Source organism: Myotis lucifugus, unplaced genomic scaffold (assembly GCF_000147115.1).
Source record: "Myotis lucifugus unplaced genomic scaffold, Myoluc2.0 scaffold_538, whole genome shotgun sequence".
In the NCBI taxonomy this organism is placed as follows: domain Eukaryota; kingdom Metazoa; phylum Chordata; class Mammalia; order Chiroptera; family Vespertilionidae; genus Myotis; species Myotis lucifugus.
This window is the reverse complement of record NW_005871586.1, coordinates 24199-49919: the sequence shown is the minus strand read 5'-3', so window position 1 is coordinate 49919 and position 25721 is coordinate 24199. Positions and strand designations below refer to the sequence as shown.

Here is a 25721-nt window from a genome sequence, read left to right as displayed (position 1 = left end):
TCTTGATCCCGGAGGAACCGAGGGTTGGTGAGGGGAAATACGATCCCAGATTTCTACTTGGTCTACGGAGAGCAAGAGGCTGAGGGAGGGAAGAAGCCCAGGAGAGAGGTGCTGATGGGTTAGGTGCAGATGGACCCAGTGGATGAGATCAGATTCAGGGTGGTGAACTGTAGAGCTGAAGGGACTTGTCCATGGCTTAGATGTTGCCTGGATGGAATAGTGAGGAATCAAGAATGACTCTGAAGTTCTTGGCTTGAGTTCTTGAGTGGCAAGTTTTATTGAGATGCGGAAGATGGCGGGAGTGGAGGAAAGAGCATCAAGGTTTAAAGATGTGGGGAGGGGTGAGAAGCCAACATTTATTTGGGGATGCTAAATTATACAACCCAGGTGCTATATCCAGCAGCTAGTTGGATATACAAGTTTTGCAGCTCATGGGAGAGTAGGAGCTGGTCTCCTTCCTTCCTCCCCACTCCATCTTCTCTCCATTGAAGTAGGGTGTACATGGAGGCAGATTCAACTAAGGCCACTCATTTCCCTCAGCCAGGTGTGACCAGTTTGGGGAGTCAGGGGAAAAGGTGATAGGATTCCTGGCAATTGGCGGGGGACTGGCCTCTTTCCTCCATCACCACCACTGCTCCCCAATCCTGAGTTTCCCTTACGATTTCGGAGAGCAACAGTCTGCAGAGAGAGTATGATATACTGATCTTGCCTGCCTTTTGTTTTCCTTTCATGACAGCCTGGGATGACGGTAAAATCCGAGCCTTCGCCCCAGAGACAGGCCGCTTAATGTATGCCATTAACAATGCCCACAGGATCGGCGTGACGGCCATCGCTACCACGAGCGACTGTAAAAGGATCATCAGTGGCGGTGGGGAAGGAGAGGTAGAGTCTTTTTAAAAATAGCCCTCAGTTTAGTGTGACTGCCTCATTGTTCGGTTTTTTTTTTTTTATCTGCTCTACAAGTCAGGCAAGGCCCAAATTAAAATTGTGAGGAAACCCTAAACTACACCATAAATTCAAATTCAAATAATATAAATCCTCATATAAATACATTTGTTCACAGAAAGGACATTTGAGATACAGACATGGAAGTGTTCTGTATGGAATTGAACTATGAATCCAAGTTGTGTTTTGCCTGAGTTTTGGAATACATGCTTGTTCCCTCCCTTCAAAGACCATAGTTACATAAATGGTCTTTATCTTATTTTTTTATGTACTTATTTATTTATCTTTATTTTATCTTCACTTGAAGGTATGTTCATTGATTTGAGAGAGTGAGAGAGAGGAAGGGAGCGGAAGAGTGAGAAACTTTGATGTTAGAGAAAAACATCCATCGGTTGCCTCCTGTTTGCACCCTAACCTGGGAGGGAACAGCAACCTAGGTATGTGCCCTGACTGGGAATGGAACCTGCAAACTTTTGGTGTACAGGATGGCTCTCCAGCTAGCTGAGCCACCCAGTCAGGGCTTTATCTTATCTTTTAAAGGAGATGCTATTTTTAGAATCCATTCTTTAATCTGCCCAGATGTTTTGACCATTATTTTGAAATGATTACACTTGCCCTCTTCCTTCCACCATTCTGATGAGCCTACAGCATCTCTCACTCAGACATTCATCTTAGTGTCTCCCTCCCTTACTCCCCAGCTGGTTTCCTATCCCACAACCTCCCCTTTCTGGACAGGGGACACTGTCTTTGCCTTTCTTTTCTCCATGCTACCATAGGAATGACATCAGCGAGAAGAAAGACACTGCATGTTGATGCAGCCTTTAGCAGAGCTTGGACCAAACCGATGAGTGGCTGAGCGTTTAGGTGCTGGTGTCATGCTGCCTGGGCTCAGATTTCACTTCCACCCCATCCCAGCCCAGCGGTGAGAACTGGGGTGTGTTCTTTAACCTCTCTGTGCTTCAGTTCCCTGTGGTAATGCGGAGATAACAGTGCTCCTGTCAGTGAGCTATTCACACTCTATTTGTACCAAGTCTTCAAATTCTGGTGTGCATATTCACCCAGAGCACATCTCCACCTGCACCAGCCACTTTTCAGGTGCTCTAGAGACACACCCAGCCCTGGACAATCTCTGGGCTCTGCCTGTCACCACCCTCATGGCTTGACTCCCTTCACACGCTGCTTCCTTGCTTTCTCCCTCAGCCATTTGCGGCATCTGCCCTGCTGATGCCTAAGACTTGGCTTGGACCAGACCATCTGCATTCAAGGTGCCTGAAGCTGAGCTGAGAGCTGCGGGAGGAAATGACACATTACAGTCATTGCCCTGCTCAGCAATCTTCTGACAATGTCAACTTTTCCTGCCATTCCCCACAGCTATTTCAGAACTTCCCTTCCAAAAAAAACAGTCTTCAGAGTCTTGGGAAGTACTACAGACCAGGGCTGCTGGTCAGCAGGTGTGCACTGGCATGAATGCAGTAGTTGCTGAAATACTCAAGCACTTCCATTTTCACTGGTAAATGGCCATTGCCTGAGTTTTGAAGGCCCCAACCCCCCCCGCCCCCCCACTGTATCCCCTCCCCCCTAAGCATACCCCAACCACCCCTGCAACCCCACAACTCAAGGGCTGGTGCCCGGTACCTCCAAAGTTCTGGTCCTGGGGCTGTTTGGTCAGGGCCCACAACATACTAGGTAGAAAGAGACCACATGTGTGCCTCCACATGTAGTGGATTTCAAGATTGGAGATTTGTTTTTCTTTTGGCAAAAGTCATTATCCCATCCCACATCTTAACCCAGGGATATTACTTGGACTCGTAAAAAAACATATGGGCCAGCTCATTTAGGGATACCTCATGCTTCCTAATTTTCTTTACTGAGAAAGTGGTTTAGAATGTTTTTCTTCATTTAGGTTATTTTCCTCTCATCAGGTACAAACAACTTACTTATCCTAACACCAGCTCTTAGACGTGTCCACCTAGACTATTGTTCTTTCATTCTTATATTACTTACACGAAATAGTTTCTGCTCTTCTCATTTTTCTTACATGAAATGTATTCATCATAAGAAGACATAAACATCTGACTATATTATTATGTTTTCAGGTGCAGTTGTAACAGACCACTTATCCATTACTGGACATACAATAATAACTAAATCACTTTCCTTTTTTATTACAGTTAGGGCCTCATATGGACTATTTTGAAAATTTATATGTAGGTAGTTGTATTACCTATGAATTTAAGGATAACAAAGAGGTATTAATAAAGTTTTTTTTTAAAAAAAATAAAAAGTGGGGCCCAGCCAGTGTGGGTCAGTGGTTGGGCGGAGACCCATGCACCAAGGCACCAAGAGGTCACTGGTTTGATTCCTAGTCAGGGCACATGGCCCAGTTGCAGGCTCGACCCCCCAATAGGGGGCGTGCAGGAGGCAGCCAATCAATGTTTCTCTCTCCCATCAATATTTCTATCTCTCTCTCTCCCTTTCTTTCTCTCTAAAATAAAAATTCTTTTTAAAGTGGGTATTGGCCTTGATGGAGTGGAGACCCATGGATTTTTAAACAGTTAAAATGGAGCAGCTGATGTGAAAATTTAAATATGGCTCTGAGTACCCATGAGATTTCCCGGCACCAGACATTTGAGAGCAAAGCTCAGAAGAAATGAGTAGCGATAGTCTTTAACTTGGGTTTGCAGCAGCCCTTGCATTGTTGTTTTTAGTAGCAGGAATTGAATAAATTTCTCAGCCCCGATGGTAGAAGTAGGTGCACGCTCATTAGGAGCATTTTCCTGGCTCCGTGGAAGAATCTCCTTGGCCTACAACTCCGCACTCCCACCCCACTCAGCTGAGGGGAGAAGAAGACAAGCCGAGCAGGGGTGGGAAAGCTCTCGGAAGTTATTTTATCCCTTCGAAAGCCCAGGTGTGTATTGAGAACCTGTGCTTTGTGGCTTTCAGGTGAGGGTGTGGCAGATAGGCTGCCAGACGCAGAAGCTGGAGGAGGCCCTGAAGGAGCACAAGTCCTCCGTGTCCTGCATTCGGGTGAAGAGCAACGACGAGGAGTGCGTCACAGCCAGCACGGATGGCACTTGCATCATTTGGGACCTTGTGTAGGTACCTGTGATGGGGAGGACCGAGCGGCACTTACAAACCCAACAAGGCCATCGTTTGGTGGAGCTTGAAAGAAGAGTCAAACGAAGTGTAGACATCTTACTTAAGGCAGCAATAGAGCGATGTTCATCAGAGGCCCTTTATCTCTATGGCTGGTCATGGATGCTGGTAGAAATGGAATAGTTTTCAGGAGGAGCTGGGTGTGAGGTTTCTGGGCAGGTAGGGCAGTCGCTTTCTGGATACACACAGTGAAGCATGATTTAACTCACACTAACTCAGCTCTGAAGTATTCCCCCAGAGGGAGAAGGGAAATAACTTGGGCAATGCGGGCAGTTCCTCTGGTCACTCCACGAAGTCCAGTCAAGCCCAGAATGAGCCTGCCTTGGGGTGGGAATAGGGGAGTGGCGGATTGCCCTGCCCTCAGTTGGCCTCATTCTCAGGGTCTCCCTATACAAGACCAAAGCATGTACACTTTAGTGTTGGAGTAATTCAAAGTATTTTCAAGGATATTTTTGGACAATAAGCATTTTTTCCTGTGTTTATTTTGAGACTTAGATCCTGTTCCACCAACACCTCCTCCTGCCAAGCACCCCTCTACCACTAAAAAGATGCCTCACCTTTGTGTATAACTGCATTAGAGAGACTTGAGTATAAAGAAAAAGAGAGATAGACAGACACATACATATAGCAAAAGAATATAAAATTTTCTTGATTGGAGAGAAGAGAATGGCCACTAAAGGCAAAGGCAGGACACTTTTTATTTAATACATTATAAAACAAAAACCAAAGCACACCTCTGTCTTGGGGTTCTGTGCGTCTCTAACTTTGATATATGTACACATCACCTGGGGATCTTATTAAAATGTTGATTTTGTTTCACTAGATATCATCTGAGATCTCACATTTGTAAAAGCTCCCAAATGAGGCCCCCGGTGCTGGCCCCAGGACCACACTGGGGGACGCATTGCCTTCGCCTGCACTTCCCACTGGGAAACATATAACTAGGAGGCCATGTCTACGCTTGTTTCCATGGATGGTTGGCGACCACTTCCGAGCTTTAAGCCTCCTTGCTCTGTAGCAGGAATATTTGGTTAACTTGTGCCCAAATCTTTGAAAATGCTCAGTTCAGGTACCATGTTTGGAAACTCCCATAATGAGAAGAAACTGTGCAGAAGGGACATTATTTTACCCAGTGGAGCCTGGCCTGTGAGACGGCCACCCAGCCACCTCACCTGTGGAAGGTGAAGCTAATTTACATATTTTGGGTACAGTACCTCAAGCAGTGGCTCTCAAACTACTTTAGAGTCCATTGGGGTGCTGATTAAAAATGCAGATCCGTGGGCTTTATCCCAACCTACTGAATCCAAGTCCCGAAGGTAAGGCCCAACAACCTCCGGTTCTGAAAGCCCTTCCCCCGCACTTTGCACTCAGCTTGTAGAGCCCCTCCCTGGGAAGCGGGGCCTGGTGTGGAAGACAGCAGGCGGACTCCCAGTTCAGCCTCCTGCTTCCTTCTCACTGGAACTCGAGGCATCCCATTGAGGCATCCCATTTAGTCCTGGGCTTCGTCCTTAGGGAATCCCCTCCCCCCCATCCTCTGACTGCCCCATCGGTGCAGTGGGGAGATGTGGAAGGGGAGTGGGCAGAGTCACAGGACGTCTGTTTGGAATGAATGAACCAACCCTAATCCAAGCTTGCGCCAAATCCAGTTTGAACAGCAAATACGTTTTCCAGGGGAGAGAAAGTAGTCGAGTTTTACAGCTTTTGAATCTATGCTTCAGACGTCTTAGGAGGAGTCAGATGATCCTGGCCAATACCTTGTTCAGGTGCGTTTGTTACCACCCCGAAGAGTTCCAGATCATCACCAGTGGGACAGACAGGAAGGTAAGCACTCCTAGCAGGAGTTGAGATCTTTCTGGTACGAGAGAAAAGCAAAGTGTTGTGGCTGAGGGTGCAGGCTCTGGACATGCCAGTGCAAAGGATGGTCTTTGCTGTTGATCAGCGTGGCTCTTGGGACGTGCTATGTCATCTTTTGGTACCATCACTTCCTCATCTGTAAAACGGACATGATGGTGCCACCAACCTCATAGAGCTTCTGTGAAGATTAAAGCCACGCTCGCATATACTGCTAATAGCAGGGTGCCTGCGCCAGGGGGGTTACTCCATAGATATTGGTTTTTATTATTAGGAAGTTTCTGAGGCCGGAAAGGAATTGCTGTGCCCAAACCAGTTGTCGCTTTGACCAAGTTCAAATGGAATGACACTAGAGCTCCTCATCTCCTCTCATCACTCTGCTTCATCACTCTGCTTCATCAATATGTTAAAAATCTTTTAAGTTGGAGAGTACATGTCCTCGGGTGAAGATTGGTCCTTTTTGGGGGGACATTTCTCCCAGAAGAAGAGGCTTCAGCAGAGAGGCACATGGAGGGGCAAGGATGCTGGGGTGCCATCCACCCTGCTGGCCAAATCAGATCCTATCAGATCTGCACATCCAATGAATGGATTTGGATTCTTCTAATTCAGACTTTGAGATCACGGAAGAGGGGGTTGCATGCTTATCTTTTCCTAGCCACAGAGAAAGTTGATGAGTTAAAAGTATAACAAGATTGTAGGGAAAACAATACTAAAGGTGCCTCTCCCATCCCACACCACCCAGATTAGACTCTAGGAGTGGGGCTTTTACCTGTTTAAGTTTCCCAGGTGATTGGGGACCACTGCCCAAAGATACTTCTTCGTAAAAACCCAAGAAATGCTGCCGGGCCCATCCAGGACTTGTTAGTTATTTGTGTCTCGTTGGCCCAAACTGGCTTATGCCTCCCATCCTCTAACACCCTGTTTGACTTGTGGTCTATGTGGGCTTCCTCTTGGGACTGGGGTGGGGTGGATTGTAGGGAGTGTAGCACAATGTCACTATAAATGCTTTGATATATGGTTCCTTAAGTTTCTAAATTAGTGTGATATTTACTACTATATTTTAGGTTTTAGTGTATGAACAGTCTATTTCCCTCTTATTAGAATTTTTACCAGAATTTATAAATCATAAATTTGTGAAACTATTCTGAGTGCTGGGGACATGACAGTGTCCCTGCTGTCGTGCCACTTACTTATTTTATATGTTCATTTGGGGCAGGAGGGGATGGAATTGGACACATGTAAACAAACATATGAATAAGCACCGAGTAATAAGTGAACAGGATGGATATGAGACGGTGAGAGAGCTAAAAAGAAAACAGGACAAGTTACAGGAAAAGAAAACAGAACAAGTTATAGGGAAAGAAAATAGAACGGGTTCTATGATGCTGGCTGGGAGGAAGGAAGCTGCTTTAGCGAGGGGTCAGTGAAGGCCTCCTTAAGGAGGTGACATGTGAGCTGAGGCCTGGGTGACAAAAGGACTCAGCCACGCTCAGATCTGGGGAAGACCGTCCCAGGTGGGGGTATCCAGGAAAGCCCGAGGCCTGCTGGGACTCTCAGGGGAGGCCCGCTCGGACCTCTTTGGCCGGGAAAGCTGGTGATGAAGAACAAAGGCCTTGTAGGGGTGTGCTTCCTGAGAACAAGGATTCTTGGCGTGCTTTTCTAGTTCTGCATGCTTTGCCTGTGAAGGCAGAATTTTATTTAAAGTGATCAGACATCAGATGAAATTATACAGCCAGATATATATCTCCTACACCATTTCTAGCTAGATTCAGAGGAATACAGGTTCCTGGCATAATGATGGGAACACAGAGTTTCCATCAACAGGAAACCAAGTTCACACTCCTGATCCCTAGTCAAGGGCTCACAGGGGTTCTCAACCTTCTGGCCCTTTAAATACAGTTCCTCATGTTGTGACCCAACCATACAATTATTTTTGTTGCTGCTTCATAACTGTAATGTTGGTACTGTTATGAATCGTAATGTAAATATCTCATCTGCAGGATGGTCTTAGGCGACCCCTGGGAAAGGGTCGTTCGACCGCCAAAGGGGTCGCGACCCGCAGGTTGAGAACCGCTGGTTTAGAAGGAAATTGGAGTTTTGAATAGGCTGTACATTTATGTTTCAAAGTTCAAAAAGTATAAAATCTGTCTATTTAGAGAAAAATTTCTCTCCTTGAGCTCCTGTTTCTCCCATCCCCCCATCCCACCCCTATCCTAGTTTCCCTCCCCAGGAGGGACTGATAGTAACGGTTTGTCTTTAAAACCCTGCCCTGTGGAAAGCTTAAATGCTTTGAGGCAGAACAGAAAGTTGGGACTAAGGGTGGGGTCTCCAGGACTTTCTGGACGGCTGGCTGGGCTCCCCGTCCCCGCTGAAGGAAGGAAACGCTCCCCTTCCCCCAGGCCGGGCGCTCCCGAGCCTGCTGTGAGCGGAAATGGGGAAGCTCGGGCAGTGGCTGGTGCCTTTTCCTTTACAGCTGAGTTCAGACTCAATCTGCTTTGTCTGATCAAACGCACTTCTGTTGCAATCTGGGTTTCCAGCCTATCGACAGCTCTCTAAATAGAATGCACATTTAAAAAACCAATACTAAAAATGTGAACGTGATTTCTCCGCCCCCTGCTCGAGCCTATTTATAATCTCAGCCCACATGGCATCCTGCTATATAAAGTAGAGCCTTCTATGGAAAGCAGAGCCACCTTCCCTTAGCCTGCGCGTGGATGTGGATGATTCCCCTGAGCCGAATTCTGCCTAAGGCTTCTCTCCCAATTCCAGATTGGCTACTGGGAAGTCTATGACGGGTCAGTCATCAGAGAGCTGGAAGGCTCCTCGTCTGGGTCCATCAACGGGATGGATATCTCCGTGGATGGAGTGCACTTTGTCACAGGTCAGTCCCCGGGTCACACGAGAACACCAGGCCTGACTGACTTGGGCAGGAACATGGAGCTCCCAGGCAAGGGGTGACTGGAAGGGACCACGAAAGGGTCTAAAGGGCAACATGGTTCGATTCAGGCCTGAGCCCTGCAGCCAGTGAGGTTGGAAAATAAAAACGCAAAAGTCCCATTTCAGTGAGAGGAAACGTTTGCCCAGGAGCCTTGGGGGCACAAAGAAAAGCGAAGCCTTGCGTGGCTGGCTTTGTTTGTGGTGGGCCTACGTGATGGAAATGGGACTTTCAGTGGCCCGGGCGGTCCACTGGGCCTTGTTCTGTTCTCTCCCGCTGAAGTCTTCAATGCCAGGCTTTGAAGTCAGTACTTCCCGGGGGCATTTACCACCCGACATGCCTATTGGAACAACATCGATATCATTTCCTGCCAGGCTCTCTGGTTCTTTGGGACATTAAAAGTCCCAAGTGGATTACGGTTTCATAAACACATTTACGGAAAACAATATATAAAACCAGACGTGGTGTGACCCCTGTCACGTACACAAACGAAAATGTGTACCCGCAGACCACGGAGAAAAGACTGGAAGGAACGAAACCAAGGTGCTATTAGTGGTTATTTCTGGGTGGTGGGACCAAGGGTGATGTCACCACTTTGCATTTTTTCCCCCCTCAAATTTACTACAACAGACGACCTAGACCAGTGGTCGGCAAACTCATTAGTCAACAGAGCCAAATATCAACAGTACAACGATTGAAATTTCTTTTGAGAGGCAAATTTTTTAAACTTAAACTATATAGGTAGGTACATTGTTATTAACTTAATTAGAGTACTTCTAAGCTGGCCTTTGCTAAAAAACGTCCTCAATCTGATTGAGGTACGTTCGCTGAGGTCGACCCCTTCCAACTCTCCCATCCACACTCGTCTCCCATCCACACGCATCATATATACTTCTTTCGTCTATCTCCTTTTCGAAAACCGACTTCTGGGCCATGAAGTTTCAATCGCACTGCATGTGCGTGCCCACACGTGATATTTTGTGGAAGAGCCACACTCAAGGGGCTCTCGAGCCGCGGTTTGCCGACCACTGACCTAGACTCTTATAACCAAGGAAGAGTTACTATAAAGACTGGTTTTTCTTTCTTGAAGTTGACCCAGGGGGAATGTGTTGAAGATGGTCCAGTTCTTTGAGATCAGGGCTGCTTCTCTGCATTCTATGATAGCCACGCCATATAAATGTGTTTTGCAGGTGGAAAGGACCACATGGTCAAAGTTTGGGATTATAATGAGGGTGAAGTGACTCACGTTGGGGTTGGACACAGTGGCACCATCACGCGCCTTCGGATAAGCCCCGGGAATCAGTACATCATCAGCGTCAGTGCCGACGGAGCCATCCTCCGGTGGAAGTGCCCATTTACCACCTGAAGCTGGGAGAGCTGACTCAGCATCGCACACCGTTCTGGTGGCCGTGGCGCTCAGATAACTCCCTGGTTTTGGTTTCACACATCTGTGTTTTTTGTGTTACCTATAAGTTTCAAAATATTTCCTAAGTTTCTCCTTTCCTTTTTAGAATGTATGTGACATTCTTAAACTGTACATTAAAATGGAAATGCGTCCAAGGATAATTTGTCCAAGCTGTAATTAAAGGTTTGTATTATGAATAAACTTCCAGTGGTTGGTTTCCTGTAAGAGTCTCTTTTCTAGGACTCTGCGAAGCCCACAGCCCTTCCTCTGCTCCATCCACAGATGGCTTTGCTGATGTCTCTCAAAATAAGGAGGCGAGCTCACCTTCTTAATCAGCATTTCATTGGTCAAGCTGCACGGGCAAGACTTTGAATTTGGATCTTGGGTAGTTTTTTTTTGTTTTTAGTTTTGTTTTTAGTTTTTATTCTCTGAGCCACTGTTTTCTCTTTTGTAATTCAAGAATAAAATCCTGCTCCAAAGGTTACTGTGAGGATTAACTGAATTAGTGTATTAAAGCAGAATTCTGGACACATAGAGAGGTAAACGTGAATTACAGGGATTTCTCCAAGAAACTGTGTTGTTGAGGATCTTGGGGTGGTTATCAAGGGTGACATTTCATAGGTGCTTTTTTGGAGTTGGCCATAAAATCTTTCTTCTGTGCTCACCATCAGAAGGGCGAGGGAGGGACTGGATCTCGTGTATTGATCATCCAACTGGGTATTCTTTCCCAGCGAGGGTAAACATTGTTTTCCGGAAACACAGAGTCCCCAATGCACAGCACAGTCTTTTGTTCTTAGCACATTCTTTATCCTTAACCAATGATCCTTTTTTTTTTTTTTTTGCATTCAGTGATTTGCTGCTGCCTATTTGATATATCAAGGAGGATATTTAATCAATGATTTTCACTTATCAAATAATAAGTAACATTTCAGGGCGTTGATGCAATAATGCATACGACTGATCTCTTTTAGAGCTAGACCCATGAGAAATTCATTTTGCAAGACTTTGCCCGATTAATTATAAACCTGACAGTTACAGGATAGAGTGAGTGGAGTCCCGCAGTTACCCAGGGAATCAAGGGCAGGGCAAGGCCCAGTGAATTCTGATTGGGCAACAATTCAGCAAGGATTAGGCGTCAAGGAACGAGCAGGTGAGCGGGTAGGTGGAATGTCTGAGACCCAGAAAACTTCCTGATAAGCAAATACTGCACAGCGCGGAGGTTGGAAAGAGCCAGCCCGTGGGGTTAGCAGTCCGCAGGCCCAGGCGGAGTTCCATTTGTTCTATCTATGGGTTTGGTGACCTCGGTATATTGTGTTAACCCGAGTCCGTTTCTCCACCAGTTAAAACAAATGACCAAATCTCGTAAGTTTTTGGAAAATGATTCTAACCTAGTCTTTAGTTTTAAAAAAGCAAACCATACCTATCTGGGTTATTTCACGCAGGGCAACACGCGACTCCCAGTTCCGGTCCTAGGGTTGTGGGGGGGGGGGGGTCCGGGGAAAGGCTCTGCCACCCGCACCCCGCAGACAAACTGGAAGGAGTGGCGCCACGTGCACGCACACACCTGAGCCTGCGGGGGAACCCGCGGTGCACAAAAGCGCTCACCGTCCCTTCACAGTTCCCACCGCGCGCCTCTCGCCGCGCCAGAGCTTGCCCTTTGGGGAGTCTTCTGTTCCCTTTGCGACGTGCTCACCTGGACCTAATGACAAGACACTTAGAACTGGCCAGGGCTTTGCAATTTACGAGGCGCTTTCAAACGTATCATTCCTCTTATTCCACAGCTGGACCGCCCGGAGCGGGACGAGGCGGAGGTTAAATTCAGGTCTGGTGGTTTATAATAGGTGAGGGAGGGAGGGACGTGAACTCGGTGACTCCCAGTGTCTCATTACTAGTCCGCGCCGCGGGGGCGGAGGAGGCTGGCCCGGCGCTGCCCCGGGGCGAACCTGCGGCCGGACCCGCGCGGGGCGGGGTGGGGGGCGGGTGGGGGTGGCCCCGCCCTGGCTCCGCCTCCGCCCAGGCTGCACTCACCTGGCCCGCAGGTAGCCTGCGCCCCGGCACCGGTTCGGGGCTGTAAGGGCCTGTTAGCCGCGGGTCCGCTTGGGGCCCGGCGCACGCTCGGGGAGGCGCACGGACCGGAGCCATGGAGCAGGGCCCGGGGGGCGCGGCAGGAGGGGGGCCGCCCGCGCCCCGGCCCCGCCGCCGCCGCTCCCTGCGCCGCCTGCTCAGCCGCTTCCTGCTGGCGCTGGGCAGTCGCTCCCGCCCCGAGGACTCGCCGCCCGGGTCTGAGCCCCAGCCCCAGCCCCAGCCCCAGCCGCGACACTGCGATGGCGACGGTGAGGGGGGCTTTGCCTGCGCCCCGGCCCCGGCCCCGGCTCCAGCCGCGCCCGGGAGCCCCGAGGAGGACCGCCCGCCCGGACCTCTACCCCAGCTCCAAGCCGGCGACGGGGCGCGGCCCCGGGCGCGCTGGGTTTGAAGAACCACCGGCCACCCCTGTTTTCATGAAACGCCGTGGGTGCAGTGTCTCAGCAACAACTGACCTGCTGGCCTGAGTTTCTTGGCGCTCGGGCGCTACCGGGGCCGCCCCGGGCCGCGCGGAGGTCACCCGAGCACCTGGCGGCGCTGGTGCGCGCGCTCTGGACGCGCGAATACACGCCCCAACTTTCCGCGGAGTTCAAGGTAGGCAGCGCCCCGCACCCGCCGCCCTGGCCGCGCGGCGGCACCCTCGCTCCGGCCCTTGTGGTTTCGCTTCCTGAGAAGTGTGTGCTCCGCCGGGAAAGGGCTTTCCTGCCGCTTTCTGTAGCTGGCATTCGCCAGTCCCGCCGCGGGTTGCCGCCCTAGTTTGGAGCTGATTCGTTGTGCCATCAATCGCACACGTTTTCTTCATAAATTAATATCTCCCAGGTATTTTAAAGGGTTGAATGGAGGGAGCTGGCAGATTTGAGTAGTGTGTTCAGCTTTTTTGTTTCTTTGTTTGTTTACGTCCAGCAAACATTTGTTTAGTGCGAATTAAATCCCTGGGATGCGTTAGCGCGGGGTTGCATCCACTCCACTGTCCCCAGGATCACGGTCTATTGAATAGACTCTATTCACTGGGGATGCTGCAGGTCGTGAGGCGTTCTTTGGAAGTTATGTGTATCATTTCACCCGGGGTGAAAGCGGGGCGTGCGTTTGGGGTCCCAGTCGGAGTCAAGAGTTCCTGATAATTGATGCACATGGCTTGCTTCCTGCTAAAAAAAAACAACCAAACAAACCCACAGCTCTGGGCGGAGAGCTGAAGCTCCCCATAGACTAGCGATTGTTGTTCTTGGGGGAGGAGGGAACCTGTCAGGGTTCATTCCGCAAGCATCACTGCTGTTGAGTTTGAGCCCGAGAAAGCAGTCCTGGTCACGTGACCCACCGGGATGCCAAGCCCCACCTTCCACTCTCCTACTTCCTCTAGTGAAGCACTGTGCTGCAGGATCAATGGATCGAATTGGTGTCATTAATATCTCTTTTTGGCAACATTTGCTTTTTAAATAGAGGCAGTATCACATAGTGGTCGAGAGCAAGATCTCTGGAGCTTTGTGTCCTTGAGCAAATTTCCAAATCTTGCTGTGCCCCGACTTTCCTCATCTGTGAAATGGGACCATAATGGATCTTCCTTACCAGTATTACAGCATAGCCTTGTGGAGTTTAAGTGAGTTATATGTACAGCATTTAAAACAGTGCCTGGAAGGAACTTTTTATTATGCTATTATTATACCTCCTCACCTGCAGAAACCTAGGAGGGAGGACAGTAACCTTTGTGTACTTTTCTCATACCAGATGCATTCTCATCCAGTTACTGCAGGGATGGGAGCGGTTCCAGGAGTAGCTTGGAAAAAACCTTCCAAATTACTAATCACCCTTGGTGACTCACCAGGAGTTCTCTTTCTTCTCCTGTTCTGAAACTCTCTGAAGGCCTAGAAGCTCCCGGTGAGCCTTGGGGAATGGAAGGATAATCAAGCTGTTAATGTCAATGAGGGTGATATAATGTCGGTTTCCCAGGACTTTCTGGGTAGCCACCCTTGGAGAGAGTGGAGGATCCCAGAATCCAGGGTTTTAAATCTTGCTGATTGAAATCTAGGTGAGCTCCTCTTATTTTACAGATGAAAAAAATTCATGCATCTAACAAGTATTTCTTGAGTGTCCAGACACTAACAGGTGTATGGGATAGGCGAGTGATGAACATAAAACCTGATTCTGGGGCTGCCCTCCAGGAATGTACAGTCTGTGAGAGAAATGGTTGGTAACGTAATCACCCAGGCACATGATGAGAATTGGTGGCAAGTGCTAGAAAATAAAAATACAGGGAGCTGTGGCAATCCTGGCAGGAGGCTGTGATATGACTGGGGAGGGGGTGGAGTGTCGAGGGCAGGACGGCTTCCCAGGAGAGGTAACCACTGAGTTGAGTTTTGGAGGAACAAGGGTCAACTAAGGAATGGAACGGAAAGTGCCCGTCACTGGGGTTCAGGCTGAGGAGCTAGGCAGAATGAATGAATGGTTAAATGAATTAATGAAAACCTATGTGATTGGGGGTGAAAGGCTGGAGAATTGGTTGGGGACAAGCCACATAAGGTTTTACAAAGGAATTTGGTCTTCAGGAGGGATTTGTAGCTTCAGGCAGAGGAAGGAAGGAAATTGAGAAGGAGTGAGTTACCCAACCCCCTCCTGAGCCCTGAGTCACCCAGATCCTCCCCCACCCCCACCCCCCCACACAGGAGGACCACTCTTTGTTTTTAACAGCAAATGAATACATACATTAAAGAGATCCTGTTTAGGACATTATCCATAATACTTTGCTTTTCTAATGATATGGTTAAATGTGTGTATGCTATAAAAAAATTGAAAAGTTCAAAAATGTAAACAATGATCTGGAACTCCACTAGAGACAACCATCTCTAGAGATAATCATAATAAACATTGATGTGCTTCAAAGCACGTGCAAACAATTGGAAATCCTGGCTTTGTAGCCTGCCTTTAAAAAAACGATCATAAGACCTGCGATACGGAGACAGTGGATCTGATAACCAAGAGGGCCACTAAGACTAATGGCAGGGAGCACGTCCAGCATGGAGACACCGGACAAAGGGATGATTCATGCCCCAGGCGGGATGGAGCAGGGCGGCGTGAGATCTCTCATGCTATTCAGAATGGATCGCAATTGAAAACTTATAGACTTTATTTTTGAAAATTCCCATTTAATATTTTCAATCTTTGGTTGACCTTGTGTAACTGAAATCATGCAAAACAAAACCAAGGATAAGGGAGGACTACTGTACATCATATTGGTTTGATACATTATATTGCAACATGATTGCCATAGCAGCATTAGCTAACATCTTTATCATGTCAGGTAATTATTCTTTCTTCTCCGGTTGGGAACAGTTAAAAGCCAGTCTCTTAGCAAGTGTCGTGTTTATAATGCGGTTTTGTTGTCTGTAGTCACTGCACTGGGTGTTAGGTCTGCAGGTCTTATTTTTTTACTAGTTGCAGTTTGTGCCCTTAAACAGCACCTCCATTTCCCCACCGCTCGGCCCCCCAAGAGCACCAGTTTACTCTCTGCTTTTACAATTTCAGTTATTCTTTTTTTATTATTAGAAGTAAAATATAGTATTTTACCATGCTTCTTACTGTTTGTAAGGCGGCTCTTGGAATTATCTGTTTATGTCATTTGTCTATCCCTCTGCTTTGATCCTAATGTTTTTACAAGTTCCTCAGCCATTGTCATATTTCTTGCAAATGTTTTCTCCAAACTCTCCTTCCTATCCTGATACTGGAAGTTTTAGATTTATTTATATCATACCTTGATAAATATTTTATGTGTTTCTAATTTTCCTGTAGTTGTATTAAGGATTTCAGCCACCTGGAATTTATCTTAGCTTATGTGCTTAAGGATCAATTTTAGACCTATGATTTTAGACACAGAATATGTCTCAAGTGATATACTCAAGGCACTGCTAGTTATTTATTTATTTATTTATTCCTCACTCGAGGATATTATTCCATTGATTTTTAGAGAGAGTGGAAGGTAGGGAGGGAGGGGGAGAAAGAGAGAGAGAGAAACATCTATGTGGGAGAGACACATCGATTGGTTGCCTCCCGAATGCACTCCAACTGGAGCCAGGGTCAAACCTGCAACCTAGATACATGATCTTTTTTTCTTTCTTTCTTTCTTTTTTTAAAATATATATTTTATTGATTTTTACAGAGGAAGGGAGAGGGATAGAGAGTTAGAAACATCGATGAGAGAGAAACATTGATCAGCTGCCTCCTGCACATCTCCTACTGGGGATGTGCCCGCAACCAATGTACATGCCCTTAACCGGAATCGAACCTGGGACCCTTCAGTCCACAGGCTAATGCTCTATCCACTGAGCCAAACCAGGTAGGGCCTAGGTACATGATCTTGACTGGGAATCGAACCTCCATGCCCGGGCCAACACTCTAATCACTGAGCCACACTGGCCAGGGCTCCAGGCACTGTTGTGTTTTTTTTAAAAAAAACGAGGATGCCTTTATAATTGTTATGTTCTGGAAGTTCTTGACAAAACAGTACAACATGAAACTGGAATGGAGTAGAAATATTAAACAGAAAATTACCAAATGGCTCTAGAAATTCGTATTTCGAATTACAACTATCACTAATGAGATTAGGTACAAGACAGAAAGTCAAGAGCAATAACCACTTATAACCATTTAGAACATTATAAAAATTAGGTTTTATTTATAAATACAACCTAGAAATATGAAATAACTAGTAATGACTTTAATAAGAAATACTTAAAAAATTATCAATGTTTGAGAGAGGAAAAACACATAGATAGAGCGATGCCATGTTGCAGGGCAGAAATACCAAATATTTTTGTTCATTTCTCCCAAGTTAGGATTTAGTGTTAATGTGGCTCTAAATTTCACTAGACTTTCTATAAGAATGTGCTCTGTAGGAATTGATAAGCTACGTTTTTTTAAAAATTCTGGAAAACACCTGCCAGGTACTATTATAATTGGAAAAGAAACAATAAAGAACAAAGTTCACTGTAAAAAAAAAATTTTTAAATATACAAATGCGAATGGAAAAAACACCTATGGTCCCATTCTTCTATGACAACCATTTGTTATTATTTTGCTGTATATTCTTGGGACTTTTATCTATCTACAAATATATATAAAACAATGTCAAATAGATATTTTTCCATTCTTCCTTTTTATTTTTTTAAAATATATTTTATTGATTTTTTACAGAGAGGAAGGGAGAGGGATAGAGTGTTAGAAACATCGATGAGAGAGAAACATCAATCAGCTGCCTCCTGCACACCTCCTACTGGGGATGTGCCCGCAACCAAGGTACATGCCCTTGACCAGAACCGAATCTGGGACCTTTCAGTCTGCAGGCCGATGCTCTATCCACTGAGCCAAACTGGTTAGGGCCATTCTTCCTTTTTAAATGACAGGATTGTTTATTTTACTTTTTCATTAGTATTTCCTCAAGCATAATTAAAAAAAAATCCTCACCCGAGGATATGTTTATTGATTTTAGAGAGAGAGGAAGAGAGAGAGGGAGGGAGGGAAAAAGGGAGGGAGAGAGAGAGAGAGAGAAACGTCACTGTGTGAGAGAAAAACATCGATTGGTTGCCTCTGGTGTGTGCCCTGACCAGGGATTGAACCCTAGGTCTATACCAGTGATGGCGAACCTATGACACGCGAACTCATTTTTTTGGTTGATTTTTCTTTGTTAAATGGCATTTAAATATATAAAATAAATATCAAAAATATAAGTCTTTGTTTTACTATGGTTGCAAATATCAAAAAATTTCTATATGTGACACGGCACCAGAGTTAGGTTAGGGTTTTTCAAAATGCTGACACGCCGAGCTCAAAAGGTTCGCCATCACTGATCTATACCCTGATCTGGAATCGAACCCAGAATCTTTTTGGTGTGGGACAATGCTGAGCCGCCCAACCTTTTAAGGCCATCTAATATGAGTGTGCCACAGGTTCTCCTCAAGTTACTTTGATGCCTAGAGCTACCTTTGTTTGTATCTCTCATTTCTTAGCCTAAATCCCCCAAAGTAGAATTTCATTTGACCCTTGAACAACTCTGGGTTGGGCAGTGACCTCCCCTGTCCCCACTGCAGCCAAAAATCCATGTATAGCTTTCGGCTCCCACAAAACTTAACTACTAATAGCTTACAATTGACCAGAGCCTTACTGATAACATAAACAGTTGATTAACACATATTTTGTATGTTATATGTGTTATGTGCGATAGTCTCACAATAAAGTAAGCTAGAGAAAAGAAAATAATAAGAAAACCATAAGAAGAGAAAAATGCATTTATAGTATTTCTTGAAAAAACTTGCTTAAAAGTGGGCCCATGCAGGTCAAACCTGTGCTGTTCGAGGGTCAGCTCTGTACTGTGTTTCTGGAGAAACATTTTAAGGCCCTCGCTTGTCTCTCTTCCTGACGTTCATTGTCAAATGCTTTCTGGAAAGAGCGTATGGCTTTCTAGCCAGACTGACACCGAGAGGATGAGTCTTAAAGGACTAGCTTGATTAGCAGGAGGGGGATGGGTTTCGCATGGGAGGAAGGAGAAGTACAGGTAGAGACTTTTGAAGTGGGGAAGCATGTTTGGGGCACCTGAGTTGGTTGGTTTACCTGGAGCTTTGAAACACAGGAGAGAGCTGTGAGAGACAGAGAGACACGTGTGCATCCAGACCAGGTGGTGAGTGAGAGTCAGGAAGGGTTGGGAGTAGGGAATGCAATATCCAGGTGTGGGAAGGTGGGTCTGCCCTGCCCGGCGGTCAGGGGGCTGGCAGGGGGAGACTGTCTGTCGGGGCTGGGCTCCTTCGTAGGGAGGTATTGTCACCTTGGTAGCAGTAGTTAGGACTCAACAGTGGGAATGGGACTGGCAGAAAGAATTTGGGAGCCAGAATTCAGAATGCTTGACAGCTGACTGATGTGGGTGAGAGGGGATCTGAAAGGGGACGCGGACATGAGGAGGAGGAGGAGCTGGTTTGAGGTCTTTCCAGCTGGCCGGGCTGGCTGCTCCCCAGGGGACACATGAGATGTTGGTACTAAGGATGGAGGTTGGAGGGTGGCAGGTAAAATACATGATGCCCACCAGTTAAATTTGAGCTTCAGGTACAAATAACCTTTTAGTATAAACACATCTCAAATATTTATACTACAAACATTATTGCTTACTGCTTATTTATGATTCATTGTATTCGCTCAATCTGGCAGCCCTACAAAGGGCACAGAAGCTGGAGGGAAGGATCCAAACTAGCCCCCACCCCAGTGAACCAGACAGTGCGACTGGCATATAAACTCCGCACCAGCATTTCAAGGAATGAAATCTTGAATTTTGCTTCCTCCCATCCTAAAGTTCCTTGAAATTCCAAGGAAAGATGAAACGAAAGAAAAAGAAAAAGAACAGAGCCCAGGCCATTGGGTTTGCTTGGCAGTGGTGAGGGGCCCACCGCCTTGCTCAGACTGGCCCCTTTGCGGGGTGTGAGCGGAGAACAGCCCGGGGGGCAGGGAGGCCTGATGCCTGGCTCTCAGTCTCGGGATTGGACAGACCGCCATGGACTGTGTGCGCACACAGACAATGGGCTTCGCTTACACTCAGATGCTCATGCTTGCACATGCATTAAAAAATAAATCACTGGAAAGGTGCTTAAGAAACTGCTGAGAGCAGCCTCCCTGTGCGGAGGGGTAGCAGGGATTGAGAAGGAAGACACTTCATTATTGTCCTTTTAAAAAATCTTGAATTCTTTTTTTAAAGCATGTGCATAGGTTACCCTTTGAAGTTAAGTTTTAAAAAGCTGAAATATGCACTTACACAGACACGGACATAGTTGTTACACAGCTGAACAGGACGGTACAAAGGGAGTGAGCAGGGAATAGGAGTGTCCCGGAGGCAGGAGTCCTGTCCTGCTCACTGGTGTGTCCCCAGCGCACATGGTAGGCCCTCCGTGAATAGTTCATGAAGGAATGAAGCTTGAAAACAACCCTTTTGTGATCTAACCATAGGAAGAGAAGTCTGCACTTCGATTTCACACATACTAGCAGAGGCAGTGAAAGAGCTTCATGCCTATTTAAGGCATTGGAGGAAGTCCGCCTCACTTTGCCAGGTGGTCATTCAGAGAGAGATGAAGCGATGGGAGAGAATGAAATCGCTGAGGGAGGGGTAAGGCAAGGAGCTGCGCACCTGCAGGTGTAAATAGACAGACGGATGGAGCAGGTGCCCAGTGATCAAGGGAGGACAGATGGTCAACAGAATCGAAATAGTCAACAGGGACTACCCTGTGGGTTCCCAAGGACAGGACTTCCATTAGCAGTCTTTCTGGAAAGCAAGGTGCCTTCTCTGTACAGAAAACCCCAAAGGGCAGACTAGCAGGAAAGACCGTTCCTCACCCCAGATTGTCACCATGCTGTCGGCCCAGGTGAGGGCTGAAGAGTGACCGCTGGTGGACCTGGAGCGAACGGGCCCTGATTGGGTTGTGGGAGGCCAGGGTGACCCTCCGGTTTTCTCCTCTCCTTTCAGAATGCCGTTTCCAAGCACGGCGCCCAGTTCCAGGGCCACGCCCAGCACGACGCCCTGGAGTTCCTGCTCTGGCTGCTGGATCGGGTGCACGAGGACTCGGAGGGCTCCTCCCGAGGGCCAGGGTCCCAGCAGGTCAGTCCCTCAAAACAACACGTTGTACTTGATTTCCTTTTCTTCGCTTGAATATTCACTCAGCTCCTGCAGGCTGACTCTTGGACTTCAGAGTCTTGCATCCCTGCGTGTCCCAGCTCGAGCACAGCGGGGTCCCTGCACCTTTCTCTCAGCTCCTTTCGTAGACAATGCACTGCCTCCGATGCGGTTCCGTCCTCTAATTCCACTGATACACTGAAGAGGTTTCCTTTTGGATATATACAGTGTGAAAAGTCTTGTTTTCAGTATTCTGTGCATCAGTGTGTGCACCTGCAGCCCTGAGTACCGCTGCTTCTTTTCAGATGGTATGGTTTCAACTCTCCCACCGCTTTCTCAGCTGCGCATCCTACAGAGCAGGGATTCCCAGTCTTTTTGTCTCAAGACACAGGATGGGTGATCTTTACACGTGTGTGCTTAGCGTTCCAGGTGGCGGGGAAACCCCAGACCCCAGAAAGCACTGACTTGCATCAGAGCCAAGTTCATTGAGCATCAGCTGTGTGCTCTGGGCTTTGCTCATAAGGTCGATGACGGGTTCTGCCCTCCTGCTCTCCTTCTACCTCTCCCACACAGGAGTAAAAGCCAGTGAAGTTACTACACCACGAGGGAGCCAGGGCATAACAATACCCGGGAATAAGCCGCTGTCATTTAAGACATGGCCCACAAGCTGTGGTAAATAATCAGTCGCCCATTATTTTAATGTGTCTCAAAGCTGACCCAGATGCAGTACTCGGTCTTCCACAGATCACTTCCTGGAGGGTCACTTACAGTAGGTTAACGATCGTCGTTTATGGAGAGGTGCTGGTTACTATCTGCATTTTATCTATGGGTAACACCAGAGAGGTTGGGTAACTTTCCCAAAGCAATACAGCTAAAGAAGGGACAGAATCAGGACCCACGGCGGGGTCTAGCCTGAAAGCCTGTTATTTTAAAAAGAACCACACCAGTCACCTGCAAAACACACAAATGAAACAAAGCAAAACCATCGCAACAGAACCCGGGAGGACCACACACTCGGAGGTGAGAGTGGTTTCCTGGGCTGGTGGGCTTGTGGGTGATTTTTCTCTTAGGTACAGTGACTTTCTGTTGATCTTATTTAGATCCTCTTAGTTGCAAGTGACAGAAATGTAACTCGCTTCAACTTAAGGAAAGGACATCGATTGGCTTTTATAACTTGCAGGTCAAAAGGTTGCAGCAGCTTCAGGCAGGGCTGGGTCCAAGTCCTCAAGATGACGTGACCAGGTCTTTGGCGCTCTCTCTCTTGTCTCTGGCTGCTCTCTCAGACCGGCTCTGCCCACGTGGTGACAAGAGGGGCCCCTGAAATGCTCAAATGCTCTTTAGGGTTTGGGAAGATGTGTTCGTCCCAGAATGGTTCATATGCTCCTTGCTGGCTGGGCAGGTGGTCTGCAGAATGAAACATTCTGATTGGGCACCCCTGAGATGCCCGTGTGTGTGTGTGTGTGTGTGTGTGTGTGTGTGTGTGGTGGGGAGTAACCACCACCCAAATCACATGGCCAAGGAGAGCTTTTAGGTTCTGGCTGGGTTACTTCCCCAAAGGCAGGAATGCTGAGCAGATAAACATGTCCAGTACACGGTGTAGTCCATAACCTTACAGTGAACACATTTTTGAAATCAGAACGGTGTATTTTTTATAAAAGATACTATTTATTGAATATTTGTTGTGGGCCACACATCTGATTTGATGCTTTTCATGATTTATTTTACTCCTGACACACAGGAGACACTCAAGCTCCTGAATGGTTGAATAAACTGGGTAGTTACTAGGCCTTAATATTTGTAAGGATAGCTCATTTTTTTATAGTTGACAGGAATTTAGGTCACGTTGCCCAAAGTCACTCACTTCTACGTGGGAGGCATAGAATTGAACCTGAGTCTGTTTCAGAGCAGGTGGGATCCCTTCCCTTCTCAGGAGTGTCTTCTGAGTCCCCAGCAGGGGGTGAGAAGAAACCAGCTGGGCCTCTTTCTGCTGGCCGAGCTGGAACTTCTGTCCCTTTAACGGGCCAAGAGTGACCAGGCAAGAGCAGGGGAGGCTGTTGGCCCGAGAGAGGAGCCTGCCCAGCTCTTAATTTGACCTGATTGAAACCAGACAAGATCTTTTTCTCGGTCTGGGGTCCAGGCCGCCCCGTGAAATCTGCGGTCAGAAACGGGGCCACCTTTGGAGGCCCGGCTGCCGGGGCTGCAGGGAAGGAACAGGGCTGCTGGGGTGGGTTGGCAGGAAACCCCATTTTCCCTTTCCAAGAAGGAAAGGGACTGACTCCCTTCGTAACTCTGAACAGCTTTCTCTTTGAGGTTATTTCAGCTGCAAAACATAAAAAAGCCATAGAGCGAGGTGCACTGAAACGAGTAGAAACCATCAGGACTGCTTTCTTCTGTGACTTTAATGATTCTCAACTGCTTTCCCCGGCACAGCGGGCTTATTTTACTCTCCTGTAGGTTATCTTAGAGCAGTGGTTCTCAACCTTGGCTGCACATTAGAATCACCTGGGAATCTTGTTAAAATCCTGATTTCTGGGCCTAACCTCTGGAAATTCTGTTTCTTTGTTACTAATGATGAGGCCCAGAAATCAGGATTTTAACAAGATTCCCAGGTGATTCTAATGTGCAGCCGAGGTTGAGAACCACTGTCTTAGAGGAAGAGCTGCTCTCAGAGAGGTGAGAAAGGGGTGAGGCTGGGAGAGGACCAGGAAGCTGACATGTATTAAGCACCTACTGCATGCCAGGCAGGAGACACAGGTCATCTTTTCTGATTTTACTGATGGCCCCGAGGTGGATGGGACACTCCTATTCCTTTTACAGGTGGAGTAAGGCCCCTCCCCCAGCCATGCTCAGGGTTTCCTCCTTCCACCCCCACCCCTGGGGGACCCCCCATGGCTGCTCCCAATGTGCTGTATTGTCACCTTGATGCAGAAGCGGCCTGTGTCCCTGTGGGGTGTTCAGCTGACTCAGATAAGAACGGGACTTGTGAGAAGGCTGAGGGGTGGCACGGGGAACACAGGGCAGGCTGAAGACCTAGGCGTGGGCTCCCTGAGAGCCGGACAGCTCTGGGCGGGCGGCCTCAGTGGTGGAGCTGTTCTGGCCTGGACTCTGCCAGCATCGCTGTCTCCAGCCCTTTGATCGCTCTGCTTATTCGCTAAGGGAGAGCAGGGCCCCTGATGAAAGAGCCTGTCCCACCTCCCCATGGGCTGGACTCGATGTTCCCCAAGGGGGGCTACTACCAAGAAGAGGAGTGAGTCCCGGGCACCCAGAAATACCACGTGCGCTCTGCATCCGAGCTCTCTCTGCTCTGAGCCCTTCGCTGCTCTGCTGTCAGATGTCTCCCCTGGATGGGGATGCCCTTCCCTGACCCACTTCCTTCGGCTGTCGTTCGTGGAATAGGCATTCGCCAGGCTCCGGGTCCGAAGCTCGGAGCTGGTCCTGTGTATCTGCTCCCTTTCCGCCCTCTGTTCCCCCATCGGGTGCTCAGCCCTGAGCTGCGTGCACAGGGTGTCTGAGCCCTTCCCTCCTTCTCCTTTTTACAACTCCTACTCTAGTTCACCCGGTGTCAACTGGGCCCTTGGGCCTCCTAGGCTGTGTCATACTCAGACTTACCCTCCTTCCTCCTGGCGACGTGCTCCTCTCCGGGCATGTTGCCACCACTGGGTTCCAAACCCGTCTACGACATGTAAACAGTGCTTCCTGTGCCAGCCACTGTTGTGTTTTATATTAACTCTTTCCTCTTAGGAAAGTCCTATCAGATAGGCATTATCATTCCCTATCCCTTTATGACAGTTGGGGAACCTTGGAGCCCCGAGGGTGACTAACCCCCCTGGCTCCGTGCCAGTGCAGGGGCTCGAACCCAGGCAGTGCCCCTCGAGGTCAATGTTTAACTCCGGTGCTGTGCCCTTTACTGAACCAGACAGTCTTCCCTGGGCAGGCAGGGCCCCGCCCAGCGTGGCTCCAGACTCGCTCGCCAGCCCCATTTCCTGCTTCCCTTTGCACATCCTGTGTCCTGGTCACCTGGGGCTTCAAAAAATAGTAAGAGTGACCATTCTGAGTATTTGTCGCTTTTGTTCGTCCCACTGTTCTGTTATGGAAAATTTCAAACATTGGGACAAGTTGAATTAATTATAAAGTGAACACCTCATACCTACCACCTAGAGTCTATAATTTGTATTTAACTAAAATTGCTTTATCACATTTTATCCATCTACTCATTCTTCTCTCTACTCATTGCTCCCTCGGGTTTCCTCATCTTATATTTTTGATGCATTTTAAATTAAATTTCAGACATTGGTGTACTTCACCCCAAACCCTTCCTTTTTGCTGGCTCTTGGAAGGAGGGAGATGCTGGCCTTGAAGACGGCAGTGATGTGGCCACAAGCCACAGAATTCCTGTAGCCACGAGGAGTGGGAGAGGCAAGGAATGTCCAGAGGGAGTGTGGCCTCGCCAACACCTTGATTTGGGGCCAGTGATATTGACTTTGGATGTCTGCCCTTGGGAACTGTGAGAGGATCAACGTCTGTTGTTTTAAGCCACCAGTGTGTGGTGATTTGCTACAGCAACAACAGGCAACTTAAACATAAGGGGATGCAAGGGAGGGTGCAGCAGACTCAGCTGTGAGTGAAGGAGGCTTATGCCTTAGTCTGAGGTGCGGGGTGGTTTGTCCGAGAAGGACGGTGGTCATGTGGAGGCTGGCTCGCTGGGAAATGTGGAC

General features: G+C 47.9%; 2 protein-coding genes across 2 annotated transcripts in view; both read left to right on the top strand.

Annotated features, from left to right (window-relative positions):
• Positions 1-10275, top strand: part of CFAP52 (cilia and flagella associated protein 52) — a 42455-nt gene extending 32180 nt beyond the window's left edge. Inside the window, exons 8-13 of the mRNA XM_023745339.1 lie at positions 15-118; positions 737-882; positions 3889-4040; positions 5820-5922; positions 8722-8833; positions 10078-10275. Of these exons, the coding sequence (XP_023601107.1) occupies positions 15-118; positions 737-882; positions 3889-4040; positions 5820-5922; positions 8722-8833; positions 10078-10253 (793 nt within the window). The 3' untranslated portion in view covers positions 10254-10275. The remainder of the gene's footprint in view (positions 1-14; positions 119-736; positions 883-3888; positions 4041-5819; positions 5923-8721; positions 8834-10077) is intronic.
• Positions 10276-12334: 2059 nt separating this feature from the next.
• The window catches only part of LOC102431116 (ubiquitin carboxyl-terminal hydrolase 43), a 37569-nt gene continuing 24182 nt past the window's right edge, over positions 12335-25721 (top strand). The window contains 4 exon segments of the mRNA XM_006109915.3: positions 12335-12867; positions 12869-12895; positions 12897-12968; positions 20860-20991. Coding sequence (XP_006109977.2) covers positions 12433-12867; positions 12869-12895; positions 12897-12968; positions 20860-20991 — 666 coding nt within the window. The 5' untranslated portion in view covers positions 12335-12432.